Source organism: Osmerus eperlanus, chromosome 15 (genome assembly GCF_963692335.1).
Source record: "Osmerus eperlanus chromosome 15, fOsmEpe2.1, whole genome shotgun sequence".
Lineage (NCBI taxonomy): Eukaryota > Metazoa > Chordata > Actinopteri > Osmeriformes > Osmeridae > Osmerus > Osmerus eperlanus.
In genome coordinates, this window is record NC_085032.1 from 13,363,753 (window position 1) to 13,383,812 (window position 20,060).

The 20,060-nt window shown below is 51.3% G+C and overlaps 1 protein-coding gene across 1 annotated transcript in view; it reads left to right on the forward strand.

Moving 5' to 3' along the window:
• stau2 (staufen double-stranded RNA binding protein 2) overlaps nucleotides 1-20,060 on the forward strand; it is a 48,235-nt gene that overhangs the window by 25,902 nt on the left and 2,273 nt on the right. Inside the window, exons 11-14 of the mRNA XM_062480360.1 lie at nucleotides 1,574-1,631; nucleotides 6,225-6,571; nucleotides 16,398-16,525; nucleotides 18,031-18,371. Of these exons, the coding sequence (XP_062336344.1) occupies nucleotides 1,574-1,631; nucleotides 6,225-6,571; nucleotides 16,398-16,525; nucleotides 18,031-18,371 (874 nt within the window). The remainder of the gene's footprint in view (nucleotides 1-1,573; nucleotides 1,632-6,224; nucleotides 6,572-16,397; nucleotides 16,526-18,030; nucleotides 18,372-20,060) is intronic.

Genomic DNA, 20,060 nt, shown 5'->3' on the forward strand with positions numbered 1-20,060 from the left:
GCTGCCCCACGCACGCTGCCTCACGCACGCTGCCCCACGCACGCTGCCTCACGCACGCTGCTCCACGCACGCTGCCTCACGCACGCTGCCCCACGCACGCTGCCCCACGCACGCTGCCCCACGCACGCTGCCTCACGCACGCTGCCCCACGCAGGCTGCCCCACGCAGGCTGCCCCACGCAGGCTGCCCCACGCACGCTGCCCCACGCACGCTGCCTCACGCACGCTGCCTCACGCACGCTGCCTCACGTCGGTCAGCTGTGTTCTGTATTCCTGAACTGTTCGGCCGGCTCACACCAGGCGTGGTTGTCTTTGTGTGAGGAGAAGGATATGTACTGGCATGAAGATGTACTGGCAAAGATCTACGCCTAGCTACTGAGATTAAACCACAGTCGTAGCTCTCACGTAACACAATTTAACACTTGTTATATATGTGTATCTTATATTTCTACCCAATTGGCCTAAAATATTCCGAGAGATCGTTACGTAACCATGGCGTGTGTAGAATGTTAATCTCTCTCCCCAGACAGGTCATTATCTAGATCAGTGGCTGCTTGCATGTCATGAGCTCTCAGATGCACAGCCATAATAACTGAACTGTACCATACCGACTCAACGGTTCTGGGTCTCTGAGAAGCTCTGTGTGTGCCTGGGAGAGAGCTGGGCTCAGGGGACTGTGCCCTGAGAACAGAAGGCTAAAACACGTCATTACTTACAGTCCGTGACTTGGTTGACAGGGGACGAGATGTCTTAATCAGTCCTGTCAGACCGCTCTGTGGTCTCCAGCCAGTGAGTCTCTCCCCTGTAAGGCAAAGTTAACCCTCTCCAACTGGCTCTGTGGAGCCTCTCTGGCTCTGGAGCTGCTTCTCCTGGTCCTGCCAACACTCTTTTTCCCCCTTTCTGTTTCTCTTTCTTTCTCCCTCTCTTTGTCTCTCTCTATCTCTATTTCCCTCTTTCTCCCTCTCTCTTTCCCTCTTTCTGTTTGTCTCTCTCTCTCGTACTCCTTTTAGATGTCTCCCTCTCTCTCCTGTCTTTCTTTCATCTATGGGAGCTTGGTCCTGCTGCATTCCCACCGTGGATCTTGTGTGTGTATGTGGGGCGGAGGGCAGAGTCGGATGGCAGGGCGAAGGGGGGGGGGGGGTTGTCATCTGTATTAGGAGCGAGTCATCTCCTCAGCTGTCAAACCCCCCGAGGGATGATGTTGTTTACTTATCTCCCGTACACCCGTCTGCGCGCCCACATGCACCACCATGAGAGCACGGCATTCAGTGGTGGAGTAAAGGAAACACTGGCCACCCACCCCACCCCCCCCACCCCCAGTCACTTGCGTGTTCTGGCAAAACATGGGACACTTTGCATCTGAGGCGTTGTCGTCTTTGAACGCTCGCGTCTTTGTAGTCAGAACAGTAGGAAGGAACTTGTCTGACATGCGTGAAGAAGCTGTTTTGTTTTAATGCTGGCTGGTCTCTCCATGCGGCTTCTCTCTTACCAACCGCCCTCCTCCCCTGACGTCTCCTCCTCCCCTGACGTCTCCTCCTCCCCTGACGTCTCCTCCTCCCCTGACGTCTCCGCAGATGGACAACAAAGGCTGGAATGGACAAAAGGCGGTTTTCACCGAAGCAACAAGTAACAGTGAGTATGCCCTCTTCTCTCCTCTCTGCCCCCCCCCCCCCCCGGCTCTCTCCCTCCCCCCGCAGGTGGGTTAGAGAAGGAGACGGCACTCCGGTTAATCTCTGTGACTGGTCAATGGGCGAGTGACTGTCAGCTCAATCCAGCCTGCGTCCGTGTGGGAAGCCTGCAAATGCAGCTTCATTCAGACAGGCTTACAGGCCTGCATACTGAGGCCCTGTGAGGCGTCACGCGCACACACACACACACAAATCCCACACACATACTGCCTTCCTGTGCATGGAGGTAGCTTTTCATTTAGGATTAACACCCACCCACAAGCACACCGGCTCATCTCACAGACTTCATCTGAGATGACGGCTGACTTATTTTCATGAAGTAGTACTGGATGAGGGTTAGTCCGGCTGTGTACTGTACCAGAAAGCACGAGGAAGAGGATGTGCGTTGGATAAAGGTAACACGGTGGTCATTATGGACCATTTCATGGTCTTTCAGTCCTGGTCTGAGTTTATTGTCCAGTTATTTCTTGACCATCCTGTGTTTTATTCTGCAGTCTGACATAAACGTCTCCAGAGATGGACTAATGGAGAGGAGAACAAGCACACAAGAGATCCTTCTCACGGTCATTTATCTTGATAACCATGCGAGACAAAGAGCAAGTTGTTGCCTGAGAGGAAGGACTTGAGGATCTTGTTAACAATTTTTTTTCTAAGTGATCTCAATGGAGACAGGGGAAGAGAAATGATGTTTGCGTAGTCATTGACGTCACTAACATGTCAATTCATGTCATGCCCACTAGCTGACGCGTGAAGGATTTAAACCCCTTCTCCGTTCCCTCAACATCCTACATGTTCCTTAACGATAACGTATAAATAGCCTGATACATTTACTGTGGCAAAGGGGGCCTGATTAGTGTCTATAGCCTCGTCTGATGAAATGACACAATGACTTCTGAGTGATGGCAGCTCTCTCAGGGTGCAGAGAGAATCCAAACAACTTGAGGAGAATTTGCTATGGGGACAGATGAGGGTCTGGGAGCAGAAGGGAAAACAAACAGATAGCGTTATGGGATGTGAATGTGTGGTCGTCACTCCCGACATCGAACTCAGCGACTTGGCAGATGCCACAGCTTGGGAGGTTTATTGTGGAACAGAAACATTACAGTCTCTCATGCTCTGTGTGTGTTTGTATACTGTACACAGTGTGTGTATACTGGGTGGGAGTGTGTGTTTGTTTGTGTGTGTGTCTGGGATTGGGAAAGGAGGGCTAGAGTATGGCCAAACAGAAGGCTCAGTAAAAGAGAGAGCATAGATGCAGATGATGTCATTCAAGACCTGCAGGTGTTGGACCTGAGAGGCGAGTGGGCATCACTGACTGCAGAGTTGAACAGACTTCCTGGTGGTTTTCAGTACGTTTGTGATGAAACATAGTTGTAGTTGTGGTCTGTACTCAGAGACCCAATAGAGAAGACTCTAGGACTAAGGACCCCCCTCCAAGACCCCACAGGCCTCTGGGAAACGAAGTCTTCCTTATTTGGTGCTAATTATTCCCAATCTTGGCTGGGCGCATGTGTGGAACAGGGCCATTCCCAGTCATAGTTTATCTCAATCCCAGCATGGGGCCCAAGTATCTGCTAATTAGCTCTTTAAACTCCCCAAACCACACAACTGCTAATGTCCAAATAAGGTTTATTGCCTAAACTCTCCAGCTCTCTTTCCCCCCCCCCCCCCCGCTCGCTCGCTCTCTGTCTGTCTCTCTCTCTGTCCCTCTGTCTCTCTCTGTTTCTTTCTTACTCTTCACCGCGTATTGGCCTGGGTTGTTAGTGCATCAACTGGGCCGAGTAGAAATGGCCTGTTAGGGCTGAATTGATGTGAGGGCTTCACTGGACTTACGATGGGACGATTCCCTCCCTCCAGACTCCTCCCCTAACAACTCCCACACATCCCAGTGGTTCTAACTGGCTGCTGTAGCGGATGGAAGATGACAGCTAAGTGTCTGCACACTTCTTAGCATCCTCCAAGTACGCAGGACCCATGACCCCAGCCTGCAGCGGAGTGAGAAGTGGAGAGGGTAGCAAGTGAGGAGAACAGAACGAGCCAGTGAGGGCTTTGGAGGGAAAGATTACGAGAGAGTGGGAAGAAAGCAGGAAAGGAAAGAGAAGGAGAGAGTGATTTTTCTCCTCTTTATTTCCAGGGGTATTGCAGCAGGGTTTTTCAGTTGAGTTGCCACATTTCATTTCCTGCTGTGTGTGTGTGTGGGTATGTGTGTGCGACTTTGCGTGTGTGTGTCTGGGTGGGGGGGCTGTGTGTGTGTGTGTGTGTCGGGGAGGGGGTTGAGTGTGTGTGTGAAGTATGCGAAGGTCCTGCTCCAGCGAGGTGATTTATAGTGTTGGGCTCCGGGCCTATCTGTTTTGGATCTGACTCATGTTTGGCCCCGGCCCATCTCCTCTGTCTGACTGGACCCGTGCTCTGGGTGGGACTCCTGGAACCTGCTGCGAACCACGGGAGACTGCACATACTGCACGCACACGCACACACACATACTACACACACACGCGTGCACACACACATACTACACACACGTGCGCACACACACATACTGCACACACGCGCACACACACATACTGCACACACGCGCACACACATACTACACACACACGCGTGCACACACACATACTACACACACGCGCGCACACACACATACTGCACACACGCGCACACACACATACTGCACACACGCGCACACATACTGCACAAACATGCGCGCACACACAAACGCTCCGCACTCTCCTACTCGCACTGCCACATACACGCACACTCGTACCACACACAGCTGAAGTCATGTTGGCTAACACCTTTCACTTTTTACGACACTCCGTGTTTGGTTAAAGGCCTGTGAGTTTTACTTGTGTAAATTGAAATTGAAGTTGTCGTCAAACGACTGGGGAAAATACCCAAACCTTGAAGCCTCAGCAGTTGTGTCAGTGCTGGCCTGGGCAGAGGACCTTGTTTGATTATTCTTAGGGATTTGGACTTAACTGCTGTTTTCATTTAGTGGTTTCCTAGTTCTGGAGTTAATGTAGCACACTATGCAGCTTCTCAGAAACCCTGGGCCCGTGTTCTCATTGGCTGGCTGGGGCTAGCATCCTCTCCCTGAGTTCTGTTTCTACCACATGTTAATGACCACAGCAGTCCACGTCTACACTGTCGGTTATCAAGACGTTTTGCATGATACAAATGTTTGCTCCCGAGGTGGTTTTGTGTGTTTCGATAATCTGTGTGTGTGCCTGTCTGTGTACGCATGTGCTTGTGTGTGAGAAAGCTCACATGTGAAGGTACTGTGTGTGTGGGGGGGGGGGAAGAGCTCACGTTAACTCAAACAGGAAGTGGGCTGTCTGTCATGCCCTGGCTCCAGCTCTCACTCCCAGCTGTTGCTTCTACACACAGCTGCTGTTCCCGTCTCTGGTGACCTTGGCTGGGCTACGGGGGCCGCATGGTTTTCACATCCACCCACCCTCCATCCACACGTCTGTCTCCCCATGCTCCCCTTCAGCGGACGTCCACGCCACCACTGACTTGGGGAAGGCCCGGGATAAGTGTCGGCCATGTTGCTTAGACCTATCCTCATCTGCGGGATCGGTGATCGCTGACACGCAGGTAGAGGAGGGATGGTTAGTGCTGGACTGATCCTCAGGTCAGGTGTGCATGGGAGAGGAGCTGCAGCTAGCTGTTCAAAGCATCTCCTACGATGACATGTCTGCTGTTTAGGAGAGACGAAAGGAGTTCTCTCACCCAGGTTTGCCCCCGGCCCCAACATAGGACAGCTTAGGCCGTAGGTCTCTTTGAACCTGCATTAGATGTGCTATGGTGGATGTGTTTCTGACTGTTACCGTGATGGAGTTATTGTTTTGCGCTGTTGCGTGCTTGTGATTCAGCACAGCTTGGTGAGATGTGTGTGAGAGCTAGTCTTGAGAGTTTCCCAGCGGAGGCTTGGTTGAGACCTGCCAGACCACATGAAACCAGCATCTTCGTTTGGTAGAGGAATGCCTGTGGAGGGGAGAGCCAACGTATGCACACACACACACACACACACACACGCATGCACACACACACATGCACGCACACACACCCACTCACACGCACACACCTCTGCCTGGTCTGGCACTGACTGACGGTGGAATGTGTGTGCAAATCATTTTGACAGGTAATGATTTGAGCAGTAATGACCCTCATCCTCTGTCCTCCCCTCTTCCCCTCTACCTCTCCCTCTCTCCTCTCTCTCTCTCTGTCCTCCCCTCTTCCCCTCTACCTCTTCCTCTCTCTGTCCTCCTCTCTTCCCCTCTACCTCTCTCTCTCTCTCTCTCTCTCTCTCTCTCTCTCTCTCTCTCTCTCTCTCTCTCTCTCTCTCTCTCTCTCTCTCTCTCTCTCTCTCTCTCTCTCTCTCTCTCTCTCTCTCTCTCTCTCTCTCTCTCTCTCTCTCTCTCTCTCTCTCTCTCTCTGTCCTCCCCTCTCTCTCTCTCTCCCTCTCTCTCTCTGTCCTCCCCTCTTCCCCTCTACCTCTCTCTCTCCTCTCCTCTTCTCTCCTCTCCTCTCCCAGCCCAGAAGGGCCTCCTCCACCTCTCCCCAGACGTCTACCAGGAGATGGAGGCCAGCCGGAAGCAAGGAGGGGGTCCGGGCCCCGGGGCCCCCATCAACTACCTGACCCCCAAAGACATGGGCCCCTGCTCCGCCCCTCTGGCCCCCGGCCACACCCCTTTCTACAGCAGCACAGCCGGCCCCATGGCGAAGGTCGCCACGGCGGCCATCGCCAGGGAGCTGCTGCTCAACGGCTCGTCCCCCACGGCTGAAGCTCTGGGCCTGAAGGGGAAGAGCCCCACCATGCCTTGTGTCTCCGTCCAGCCTGCCCAGCAGCTGGAGTACCTGGCCCGCATCCAGGGCTTCCAGGTGAGGCTCCACACACACACACACACACACACACTTGCAGACACACACACACGGCCCTCATACCGTGTCTCCAGGTGAGGCGGATATAAACCTTCTCATGCACACTAACACACACATCTGGTCCTGAAGTGATGGAGGAGAGGAGCAGGCACACTTGTCCCAGCCTCACCCCACCCTCAGTGCTTTGGGATGAGGAACACAACTAGAAACACCCCCACACACACACACACACTCTGAAGTGTTTCCGCAGAACAAGTGCACAGTGTTGGAGGTGGTAGTGGGGTTTGGCAACACAGCATATCTGATTCCTCTTCCCCGCTGTTAGATGCTGATGGTGAGAGCTCACGTAGATACACACAGATACAACAGCAAGGGTTCTGTCACTCGGGTGCTGCCCGTCTGGACTGGACGGTGCAGGCATACAGGTGAACACACACAAATGCCACACACACACACATGGGGAGAACAGTGTGTGTGGGCGTGTGTGCGTGGTGCGTCGTGGTGTGTGTGAGAGAGAGTGGAAGGGAGACTGAAGGGAAACCTCCAGTGTGGTGTACCTCAGTCCTGATACCAGCGGCTGTTCGTTTAGCTGCAGATGCTTTATATCAGCTCCAGCAACAACATTTTATCTTAACCTGCTGAGGGGATGTTAACCTGCTGAGGGCTCCTTTGAAAGGCCTTTGTTCTGAGCCTTCCTGTGGTGTTGTGTAACCTGAGAGAGCACCGAAGACTGGCCAAGCCCAAATACACACACACACACCACACATGCTCACGCCCGCATGCTCACACACACACAGACACACACACTAATAGACACGCATACTGTACACAGCAGGTTGTGCTTAGAGTGGACAGGATCACTGGGCCGAGCCCACTGTGTAATCAAGCCCCTCGTTGTCCTCGAAGACGCCCAGACCCCTACACAATTTTCACGTGGGTGTTTGTGTGTGTGTGTGTGTGTGTGTGTGTGTACTTAAAGGGTGAGCTCAGACTGTAACTGAGACATGCAGACAATGTTTTTTAATGTTTTTCTTCTTTGTTTTTATTGAGTGTGTGGAGTGGACTACCTTGTTGGGAGGATATGAAGCTAGTTACAGACACATTCAGTCTCATGAGCTTTACTGAGCCTAACTTTACCACAGATATTCAGTTTCTCTCCAAAACATGAACGATTCTAAATATTTGTATGAATGTCGGGGCCATTTTTCATACTCAAGCTACATTATGAATAGTTTGTCCTCTCTGTTCACTTTCAGGTTTATCATGAACACGGGGAACATGCTGGACAGTATTAGTCCATGCAGAGTACTGTACACATGATGCATACCTGTTCAGGAAAAGCAGTTTTACTCACAATTGATTTGATTGGGAATTGGCTCGGCTTGCTGCTTTTTAATACGCAGCAGACCACTGCACATGCCAGTTTGATCTTGCACGTTGGCATCCTTTGGCTGTGTGTGTGTGTGTGTGTGTGTACTATCCATTTGGCTCAGTGTTGCTGGCATTGTGTGTAACTGCAGTAGGGCAGAAACACAGGAATAGGGGGTAATTCAGAACACATGGAGGATTGGGGGACACACGGGGGGATCTCTCTCCCCTTGCCTTTGTCTCTCCTCGCTTTCTTTCCCTCCCTAATTTCTCTCACTGTTTGTCTCTCTCCTTCCGTCTCTCTCTTGTCTTATTTTCCTCATCTGTTGCTCTGCCCCCTCCCTCCCTCCCTCTTTTCCCTCCCTCCCTCCCTCCTTATTTTTCATTCCATCTATCTCTTCTTTCCTGATTCTTTCCTTAAGAAATGTTTCACTTCCTTCTTCTCAGCCGTCGACAGACACACGCTGTATCTCACTTGTAACCATGGCGGTGCAGGTGTGTGCGTGCGGGCACACGAGCGTGCGTCTCACTGTCTGGCTGAACACCTGTCTGGCTGAACACCTGTCCTGGCTGAACACCTGTCTGGCTGAACACCTGTCTGGCTGAACATCTGTCCCCCTGCCTGGCAGCCACCAGCTGCCTGTCCCCTCTGACATCACAGGTCTAATAACTTCCTAGCTGGGTCCCTTGTGCTGCTCCAGGACCTGATGAAGGACTCGTAGCCTCTGGAATATCCCAGAGGATGGAGATCCCTGTGTGAGCCAGAGGTCAGGCTGATGAAAACCTACTAAACGTTGATTAAAAGCAGTTGATTTTTGTGTTCTTTGAAGGCTTCTTCAGGGTATCCCGGTGTACAGGCTGCCAGTGTAACTAGTGACAGGCCTTGCACCTGTTTCACTGGACCTTTTGGTCTTGCTGCCTTTGCTCACATAACTTTCCCATAGGGCCCACTCAGTGACGGGAGGATGCATCCACACCAGGAGGGGAGCAGGTGGAGAGAGAGAGCGAGAGAGCGAGAGAGCGAGAGAGCGAGAGAGCGAGAGAGCGAGAGCGAGAGCGAGAGAGCGAGAGAGAGAAGAGAGAGAGGAGAGAGAGCGAGAGAGAGAGAGAGAGAGAGAGAGGAGAGAGAGAGAGAGAGAGAGAGAGAGAGAGAGAGAGAGAGAGAGAGAGAGAGAGAGAGAGAGAGAGAGAGAGAGAGAGAGAGAGAGAGAGAGAGGAGAGAGAGAGAGAGAGAGAAGGAGAGAGAGAGAGAGGAGAGAGAGAGAGAGAGAGAGAGAGAGAGAGAGAGAGAGAGAGCGTAGTTCATGTATTACGTCAGTCCAGTGGCAGGCGCTTTGTCCATTCGAATCAGAGCAGCAGACCTGGAGTGAGGCAGTAATCGGAGGTGTCGATGGAAGAAAAGAGAGTGTGGGGGGGGTGGATTTGTCATCGTATCGAGTCATAGGATGTAGGCTAGCTAGCTCCTATACCACCTGCAGAGCGTGAAGCACAGCAGGGGTCGCTAGACCAGGCCCTGACACCTGCCCCCTGAGAGGAGCCACGCAAAGCAGAACTCGGACCAGCGTCAAGAGCTCTTTCGCTGGGTTCAGCGTGAGTTTATAGCACCTGAATGAATCCAGCTCAGTTTGTTTATGCTGCGCTCTATGAGCATCACTCAGTTATATGATGCCTGGCAATTTGGCCGCTAATGGAAATGTAGCACCTTGAGAATGGTAACGCTACAGGTTTTATAATTGGCCGTTAAACACGGTAGAAGTGGTCCATAAGATGGTTTTGCAATATGCTGGAAAACATGACATGTTTTCTTGTGTAACGTATGGAGAAAATACTAGCGTTATAGGGAATTCAAACGGTTCTTTTACATTTAAACTAGTTAGAAACTGTAGTTTGTGTGTGTGTGTCAGTGCATAGAATGTGCATGTTGCACATTTTATATTGTGTTTACGGGTATATCAGAACATGCGGTTGTGTGTGTGAGTGTGAGTGAGCTTTGTCATGGTGTGGTGTGTGTCAGGCCTCCTCTTAGTCTCTGAGTGGGACGTGTGCAGAGCCAGACAGACACACTACCATGTCCATGGGCGTGTGTGCAGAAAACACATGGAGTGCATCAGTGTGATTCTATCTGACGGGCCACCTTCTGAACCTGCGGGCGATCCCGCTGTCCTGGGGGGGAGAAGAGGTCTGTCCTGGGGGGGAGAAGAGGTCTGTCCTGGGAGGGAGAAGAGGTCTGTCCAGGGAGGGGAGAAGAGGTCTGTCCTGGGGGGGAGAGGAGGTCTGTCCTGGGGGTGGGGAGAGGCCTGTCCTGGGAGGGAGAAGAGGTCTGTCCTGGGGGAGGGGAGAAGAGGTCTGTCCTGGGGGGGAGAAGAGGTCTGTCCTGGGAGGGAGAAGAGGTCTGTCCTGGGAGGGAGAAGAGGTCTGTCCTGGGAGGGAGAAGAGGTCTGTCCTGGGAGGGAGAAGAGGTCTGTCCTGGGAGGGAGAAGAGGTCTGTCCTGGGAGGGAGAAGAGGTCTGTCCTGGGAGGGAGAAGAGGTCTGTCCTGGGAGGGAGAGGAGGTCTGTCCTGGGAGGGAGAGGAGGTCTGTCGGCGGGCCTGGGGGACAGAGCTCAGCCTCGGCTCTGTTTGATCACATCTTACACTGCCGCGTTGGAAATCCCACGTGAATGAAAATATGACCGGGACCCGGCGACCGATGTTGACGTACGCTCGGAACATCTGCGCTGACGGCCGCTTCCCAGGATGTGCTGCCGCTCTGTTACTTCTTCTGCCGGCTGAGGAGGAAAACCACTTCAATGGTGCCGGCAACACCTCTGTTTGGCAACACCAACCCCCCTCATCTCCCTCTCTTCCCATCTCTCTCACTATCTCTCTCTCTCTACCTCTCCTTCTGCCTCTCTCTCTACCTCTCGCTCTCTTTCTTGCTCTTTTTCTCTCTTCCATCCATCCATCCATCTTTCTGATGCTCTGAAGGAACATCAAACGTTCTGCCCTCCGATGGAACGTTCTGCCGTTTCCAGCGGTCTCTGTTCCCCTCCGCCGTGCGGCGGTCCAGTTGCCCGTCCCTGGTGTATCTGGGGTTTACATTAGAGAAGACATGGTGGAAGGGCTAATCCCTGCCTGTTTGATTCCTGCGGCGTCCTGATGGCTTGCAGCTGCTCTCCGGGGTGTGTTTGTCTGAGAAGCCATCTTTGAAAACAAGTTTTGTTGATGATATAAATCAGACAGTTGATGCAGCGCTGGCTGGCTGGCTCGACGCACAGTCTCCCTCCTCCATGGTGGCCCTCTGTCTGTGTGTCTGTGTGTGTGTGTCTGTGCGTGTGTGTGTGCGTGATAGCAGAGTGTATGATGAATGGAGCGTGGGTGGTGAGAGAAAGTGATGATGTTAGTACACCACAATCAAGCCCATTTGTAAACCCTTAAATCAGAATCTCTTGGTCTGCCGGTCCTAGTTCCAGAACTGGCACACAGCAGGAACTTCAAGCCAATAAGAGTAAGCATTTCGATGATGATCGCTACACAATCTTTATCTGTAGATTATAGGCACTAGATGATACTATTGTAATGATTACCAATCACAGTACTTATCCTTTTCATCTGATGACAAAGGAGGGAAGAGTCCTCTTGCCTCCTCAAGCGCTACACGAGGCTGCTCGCTCTGAATCCTCTCGCTCTGAATCCTCTCACTTCTCTGAGCAGATCTGAAGCACTTTCTGTTCATCTTTTGATCAGGGGATATCCTTGTGTCTCAGTGGCACTGTTTCAGCTGTAGGAGTCCAACTGCAGTGAGCTCATGCATGTACGCACACACACACACATGTACACATACACACGTATACACACACACACCCACACGCATACACACACACACACACATCACTGCTACAGTTTAATGATGAATGAGAACATAATAGAAGTCATTAGAAGTCATTTTAAAAGGGAGGGGTCCTAGTTAAACACGATGGGTTGCTAGGTTTCCTGAATTGGTTTAAAATAGACTTTTCACAGCCAGATATGAGGCCTTTCTGTATCCTGGTACACAACTGCGACATTTTTTCTTAGTCCGATAGTCGGGAAATAGCAGCACGTGAATCTACATGTGCGTTCTGAATAGTCCAAGAGATGCTGTTGTTATTAGCTTTTCCCCTTCAGACCTGGTTCCCGTCCCTTTCCTTGAAGTAGCTAAACAGGGAGTTCCTTGTAGCTAGTTTGCTCCTCGGAAATCCTGTTGTTCTGCTGCGATGGCTTTACAACTGCTGTCTCCATGGCTCCTCTGTCCTAGGCTTCTTGTTTGCTTCACCCCTCAATCCCTTTCCTGTAGGGGCTCTGGAGGGTTTCTAAACAATGTCCTTAAAACACACTTGACCCCATAGCTCTGACTCTCAGCTCTGCTAATTGCTTCACACTAACAATAGCATGTTGTCTCCTTGGGTGAGATGCAGGGTTTATTTATAGCCGATGTCATGTTGTTGATGTGAATTTTTTTCCGCTATCCCGGACTCACCCCTCGTGCTTGTGCGTCTAGTTCTGATTCTGTTAACCCTGTCCAGTGGACGTCCCCCCCGCTTCCCCTCTCAACCTGCAGCCACATCCCTGGCAACAGACACCCTGGCAACAGACACCCTGGCAACAGACACCCTCTTTTCTCTCCGACCGCTTATTTTCATTCATCTGCCTGGTTTCTACCTAGGCCATGCTTTACGGTTTGATCTGCTGTCGTGTGTATTGATTTGGCCTTCATGTGCTCAAGTAGTGTGGATGTGATTGTGTGCGGGTGTGTTTGTCTTGTTGGAGAGGTGTGTGTGCGCGGGCGTCTTGGTGGAGAGGTGTGTGTGTGTGTCTCGGTGGAGACAGACGGATCTCAGAGAGGAAGAAGCGTCAGCTTTAGAGGCAGGTGTCAGAGGTCGTTCCACATTAGTGCAGCGGATCAGTCGCAGGCCTTGCGTAACTCTCTGCTCCTTTGTGTCCAGAGGAAGTGGATTAGTGGCTGCTGTGGGGGAGACCTGGGGTGATTAGTTAGGCCTAGTTAGAATGCCTGGCACTCACCCACATCACAGGGCCAGGGAGACTGCAGGAACAGAGAGATCAGCAAGGACGGTTGTGAAACAGAGGGCCGTTCGCAGTCCCAGGACTTCCATAGGGCCCCCTGGGAAGATGTTATTTGAAACCTTTGGTGAAAAATGGGTTGGTTGATGACTTGAATGGTCGACGCGGTAAACCGAGAGGAAGGAGGTTTTTTTTTTTACGTCATCTGTTACCTAGCGGTTGTGTTGTGTGAGACACCTTCTGACTTGAGTGCCCTGATGGATGGACACCCTGCTGTATCGCCTGTTCTCAGCGTTAGCCCACCGAGGGCTAGGGCTTGATTACACTAACGCAAACCTCAACTGTCAAAACAATTGACAGAATGAGGAGAAATCAGCGTCGATTTTGTCAGTGGGACGTGTTAATCATGTGGGTGGAATAACGTAATGATTTGTGGAAGGTGCGTCAGTCCCATGGCCAATCACAATACCAGTGATGTTTACTGTTGTCTTTTGGAGCGATTTTGAATTCCATTACTGTCTGTTATGCCTTCACCTGGTAATGTCATTTCATTGTCTAGATAACCTAAACAGCTGCCATCCACATTATTGAAAAGATCTGTCAATGCCGTTAGACAAAAATATCAGATAGTGATAGTCAAATGAATGTCTGCAGTAATGAATTTGTAAACGGTGACCACAAAGAAAGCTTTTTTTGGGGGGGGGGGGGGGGGGAATGTATGTATGATTTGTGTGTGTGTGTGTGTGTGTGTGTGTGTGTGTGTGTGTGTGTACTAGTCTATTGTAGTTGATGTGAGAGGCCTCGTTCTCTGCGGGGGTCCTGACAGCTTGCGATGGATGAACCAGCGGACCAGTGTCCTGCTGACCAGACACCATGATTGCACAATACATCACAGCTACGGCTCTTTATGCTGTTTTAATGAGCTAACACACTGGACACACACACACACACGCTGGATCATCACACACACACACAGTCTGAGACACGTACACACGTCCCAGTCACACACACTTAAGAGAACTGTGACCCAGTTCCCAGTTGAAGTTATCGACAGCATCTAAAAACACACCCAGTAGTGCATACACAAAGAGGCACGCAAACACACACAAAATCGAACCTGCTTCCAGTTTCCACCGCACGCTGTCAAACAGCTACAGCCGGGGAGGGGTCATGTGAGGGAACACACCGACCTGGGCATCTCATGCAACCACACCAAATATCTCATTCAATTTTTCCTGGTATTTTGTCATTTGTCAGTATTCATACTGGGGGAATAAAAGCTAAGCAAAACGTGTCTTTATTTGGGCAAGTAAAGTGGTCAGAGTTTGTGGCAGCTGCCTGGAGAGTTGAGGGCAGATTAACCTGCCACAGGGTCTTCTCCAGAGCTCTTGTTACTATATTTATCACTCATACACATAACAGATAGCATTCCACTCTTTATCACCACCAAGACGTCTCCCCTTCAACAGGTGTCTGCTGCATACAGAAGATGTATGAGGGAGGGGAGGAAAGAGAGAGTAGAAAAGACTGTGTGTGTGTGTGTGCGCGTGCGCGCGTGTGTGTATATGGGTTTGTTTGTGTGTGTCTCTGTGGGAAGGTCTCCATGTGTCTGGCAGGCCTGGGTCTCAGAGCTCCCCCCACCCCGCGCCTCCTCCTCACAGGAGCATAACTCACACACAGACACACTGCGCTCGCTCTGGAAGCCTTCAGTCACAGGTCATATACGTCTGTCTGTCTGCCTGAGCGCGTGCACACACACACACACACACACTCGGACACGGACACACATATGCACGGCATATTCAGAATATCTCGGTTGTACATCGTACACGTAGAGCGATAAATGAAGTGCCTTGGGGAAGAATTCAGACCCGACCCTTTCCACTTTATGTTGTGTTACAGTTTTAATTCGAAATGGATTCAAAAAAAGGGAAAATCTGTCTACACGGTTTCCTATATTGGCTAATTTGCTAGGGAGTCAGGTGGCTGAGTGGTGAGGGAAGCGGGCTAGTAATCTGAAGGTTGCCAGTTCGATTCCCGGCCGTGCCAAATGACGTTGTGTCCTTGGGCAAGGCACTTCACCCTACTTGCCTCGGGGAGAATGTCCCTGTACTTACTGTAAGTCGCTCTGGATAAGAGCGTCTGCTAAATGACTAAATGTAAATGTAATTGAAAACATGTTTTTGCTCATTTTTCTTGAACATAAGTATTCATGCGTTGTGCTTAGCATACAAGAGTCCTGTCAGAGTCCTTTAAACGGTAAATGGACTGCATTTATATAGCGCTTTTCTACCTTAGCGGCACTCAAAGCGCACTCAAAGCGGCACTTCTACCTTAGCGGCACTCAAAGCGGCACTCAAAGCGTCAGAGTCCTTTAAGTGTTGTTTGACAAAGCGCCAGGCATGCTCTCCAGTAATTAGACTCAGGTGTGGCGTCTTTCCTGAGACCATAACGGTGCCAGAGATGGCCTGTGCTTCTTGCAGGTTCTCCTATCTCTGCAGAGGGTTTAAAACAGCTCTGGTCGAGTGACCATTGGGTTCTTGGACAGCTCCAAAACCAAGGTCCTTCTTGCTTAGTTTCTTAGTTTCTTACAAACTGTTCCCAATAACTTTCATCTGCCCTAGTTGTATGTCTCAACGCAAGGCCTTGATAATTCTCATTTTCATAAAGAGAATGGCAGGTGCTTTTGTCACTGATGAATAGCCTTCATTACAATGTGCATCAAACCAGGAGAGTATCTGGTGCACTGTTTATGACTAAGAAACTGAGATTAATAACATATGACTCACTCACAGACAATTACCCACTTACATGCATCACTCACATGAACTCCTAGATCATTGTGTATCCTGTGATTGTAATTTAGTTTCCTTCTCCAAGTTCTCGTGCCTCTGATGTTCTTTGTTCCCTGTTAGTTGCTGTTGTAGGTATTTGTACCATTAAAGTTGCCTGCAGCTGTCCTGAGCAGAACTAGGCCAACCAAACACCAACACACACACCCACACATACTCACACAGAGAACTAGGCCAGACAGGCAGTATTACCAAAACCTTGGATCCCAGGGCCAGTGTCCCTCAGGAACAATGTCATAACAGTCCTGATTGCACAGCATTTAGGAATGCCTGCATAGTTAACCTCTCAAGATGAGGGGTCACCTGTGATGTCATAGCCAACAGCCAGCCACCCCTGCCATCTTGGCAAGTGATATTTGGCCTCATAAACCCTTTAATCAATATTAGAAATGCTAGATTGGCTTTAGTTTTGCTGAGTTCTCACCCAAAACACTAACTCAGAGCATTTAGGAAGATTGTACTTTTGTTGGTGCTGTGTCAGCGATCCTTAACTTGTGATAAAAAGGGGAAAGCATATGAATAAGATGTGCTTTTGTTTGTGTGTTCTTGTCTCTCTGCCTCTCACAGGTGCAGTACAATGATGGGCAGAATGGCAAGGAGTTCATGACCTACCTGACCCTCTCGCCTGTGCAGATGACGTTCCATGGCATTGGGAGCTCCCTCCAAGCCAGCCACGACCAGGTAGCTACGCTAGGGTACTCTACAGTCCTGCAGTGTAGCTATGCTATGGTACTGCTGGACTGGGTAGCTATGCTGTGGTACTGCTGGACTGGGTAGCTATGCTATGGTACTGCTGGACTGGGTAGCTATGCTGTGGTACTGCTAGACTGGGTAGCTATGCTGTGGTACTGCTAGACTCGGTAGCTATGCTATGGTACTGCTGGACTGGGTAGCTATGCTGTGGTACTGCTGGACTGGGTAGCTATGCTGTGGTACTGCTGGACTGGGTAGCTATGCTGTGGTACTGCTGGACTGGGTAGCTATGCTATGGTACTGCTAGACTGGGTAGCTATGCTATGGTACTGCTGGACTGGGTAGCTATGCTGTGGTACTGCTGGACTGGGTAGCTATGCTGTGGTACTGCTGGACTGGGTAGCTATGCTGTGGTACTGCTGGACTGGGTAGCTATGCTGTGGTACTGCTGGACTGGGTAGCTATGCTGTGGTACTGCTAGACTGGGTAGCTATGCTGTGGTACTGCTGGACTGGGTAGCTATGCTATGGTACTGCTGGACTGGGTAGCTATGCTGTGGTACTGCTGGGTAGTGTAGCTACCTTATGTTACTGCTAGACTGTAGTATTACATAATCTCTAAATTGTTCCTGTCACACAAGAATGAATGTGAAAGCTTACTTTTCTGTCCTTGTTGTCAAATGACATTAACTGTCATCCTGACCCAGCATGTGTTCTGTTTACAATGCAACTGAGGGGCCGATGTGTCCCGCTATGGGTGGTGCTGGCTCATTTTGTTTTTCTTTTATTGAACTTTTTCCTTGATTTTAATGATCGTCTCAGGCCTTGTCATGAACGTGCTCTTGCCTCCAGTTATCATTAATCAGCAGCTTCAGAGAACATTTCAAGCCCCTCTGTCCTCGCTCTTGATAAGAATCAGCCGGTTTCCCTTCTCCCTCCAGAAATACTCAATTTTTTCCCCGCTCTCTCTCTCTCTCTCTCTCTCTCTCTCTCTCTCTCTCTCTCTCTCCTCTCCTCTCTCTCTCTCTCTCTCTCTCTCTCGCTCGTCGCTCGCTTTCGAACTTTTCCTCTCTCTACCTCCCTCCCTGCATCTCACTCTTTCATAGTAATTACCGTCTCTGAAATTTCGTTGGGATCTCCCCCGTGTCCTGCAAGTGGCGAGCAGCACCCTGTATTCAGGAGGTGGTTCTTTGTCTTGCGTCGCCCAAGCAGAAAACCCTCTGCTTGCGTCCTATCATTTCAACATAGGAGCCCTCTTTGTCCTGGCTCCTTCAAAGCTTTATTAAAAGGCTGGACCAAAGCCTCTGATGGGGTTGCTAGTGTCACCGCCCGCCTGGCCCGGCCAACATAGTTAGCTCTAAATGAGAAAAGCTGCCAAAATAGGCCAAGCTGCCCCTCAGCCAGCAGCCTCTGGCCTGGCCTGTTGTTGCCAAGAGCACTGGGGCATGACAGACTGCTGGAGGCGGCCTTTCTCTCCCTCTCCTCCCCTGCACCGTCACCCGGTACAGTGTTCAGATCCGCCACAAAGGAGGAGCCAGGGACAAGGAGCCGGGGGACACCCCACGCAGCGCTGCCTGCCCGGGGACACCCCACGCAGCGCTGCCTGCCCGGGGACACCCCACGCAGCGCTGCCTGCCCGGGGACACCCCACGCAGCGCTGCCTGCCCGGGGGGACACCCCACGCAGCGCTGCCTGCCCGGGGACACCCCACGCAGCGCTGCCTGCCCGGGGACACCCCACGCAGCGCTGCCTGCCCGGGGACACCCCACGCAGCGCTGCCTGCCCGGGGACACCCCACGCAGCGCTGCGTGCCCGGGGAGCGCGGTGATGAGGGTGGAGAGGGAGCACGGTGATGAGGGTGGAGAGGGAGCGCGGTGATGAGGGTGGAGAGGGAGCGCGGTGATGAGGGTGGAGAGGGAGCGCGGTGATGAGGGTGGAGAGGGAGCGCGGTGATGAGGGTGGAGAGGGAGCGCGGTGATGAGGGTGGAGAGGGAGCGCGGTGATGAGGGTGGAGAGGGAGCGCGGTGATGAGGGTGGAGAGGGAGCGCGGTGATGAGGGCGTAGCGGGGTATTCATCTGTTAAACCTGCAAGTAACACATGGATGGTTTCCAGTGCGTTTCCAATTGGTGTGTGTGTGAGCATTAGCACACACACACACACACACACACACAGGGATTCTGATACAGAAGCATTATCTGCGTAATTAGACATTGTAAATGTGATGAGATGGCAATGGGAGATCTATGTGCACTGAGAGAGAACTGTTTCCTGGAGCTTGTCTGTTTCCACACACCACCATCTCAGCATGGTCCATAGACTGCTGACAAGCTCACTAGGCTTTCACCTGGGGATTTCCCGATGCCTATCTGCAGTCAAATAGGCCTTTCCGTCAGCTAGAATGGAGGGATTGATGGAGGAGAAGAGGAGGGAGACAGACCTGTGAATGGCTATGGTACATCCCACGCGGAATTGCACAGAGCGTAAATGGGAGGATTTGAAGTGGTACACTATAGGGTGCCCTCTGTTTCAGTTCTGTCCTGGATCCTCTTGGTTTCACAGGAGCCCCACTCACGCTCTTTCCAAGCCCACTGAAGACGTCTGTCCTTAACACATCTTCACCACCCAGATGCTTGGATGAGTCCTCCAGATCTCCCTTGGATTCCATGTCTGCTGTGAACCTTCCTCATTAGGCCTTGTCATCAACAGATGCTGAGGACACATTCAGTAAACCCAGCGGACCAGGGGGGTTTAGTGGTTTGTTTGGACACGTTTGAGGGATGTCGGCTGATCCTGGTCGTGGCTCCGTAAATCAGTGGCTAGCTCACTCTAAATCAGCAGCTCCTTGCGGACCATTGAACGCTGACACGAGATGAGGGTTAAGCTGCTGTCAATCACACACGGAATATATCATTGTTGAAACGCACCCAAATACATGTCCTGTTCTAACGCTTACATGCCCGTTTGGTGTTAATGCCTTATTATGCTGTGTGTATGTGTGTGTGTGTGTGTGTGTGTGTGTGTGTGTGTGATATACAGCTGGGAGCCCTCTCTGACCCCAAGTGCCATCTCCCTTGCCCCATCTGCCCAGCACATGTCCAGCCCTGCCCCAAAGCCATATCTACAAGCACAACATTTGGCAATCTGCCCCCATGTTCTCACCAAGTGTTCATAAGGATTGCTGTCTGAATCTTTCGGATGCAAAAAATACAAAATGTCAAACGAGAGGATGAATGGGACAAGCCCATACGATCATCACGTGAGATGGGATGTCTCTTTAGTTCCTTCAGTATGAGATGGAGAGCCAGTGTGTACACTTCCTGAAGGACATGCTACCGGACCTCGTTCCTGAAGGATGGACTGAACCTGTATGATTCAGCCGTCGTAAGTAGCAACAGAGGACATTACAGGGTACCAGGGATATATTCATGCTGTCTTTCCACGAAAATCCCTCTGTCCAGCTGTGGAATACTGTGTGTTCTGCCGAGCTGAAGTGACCTCTGTCCGTGTGTTCAGCAGAGGGCCACTCCGGCCCCGGGC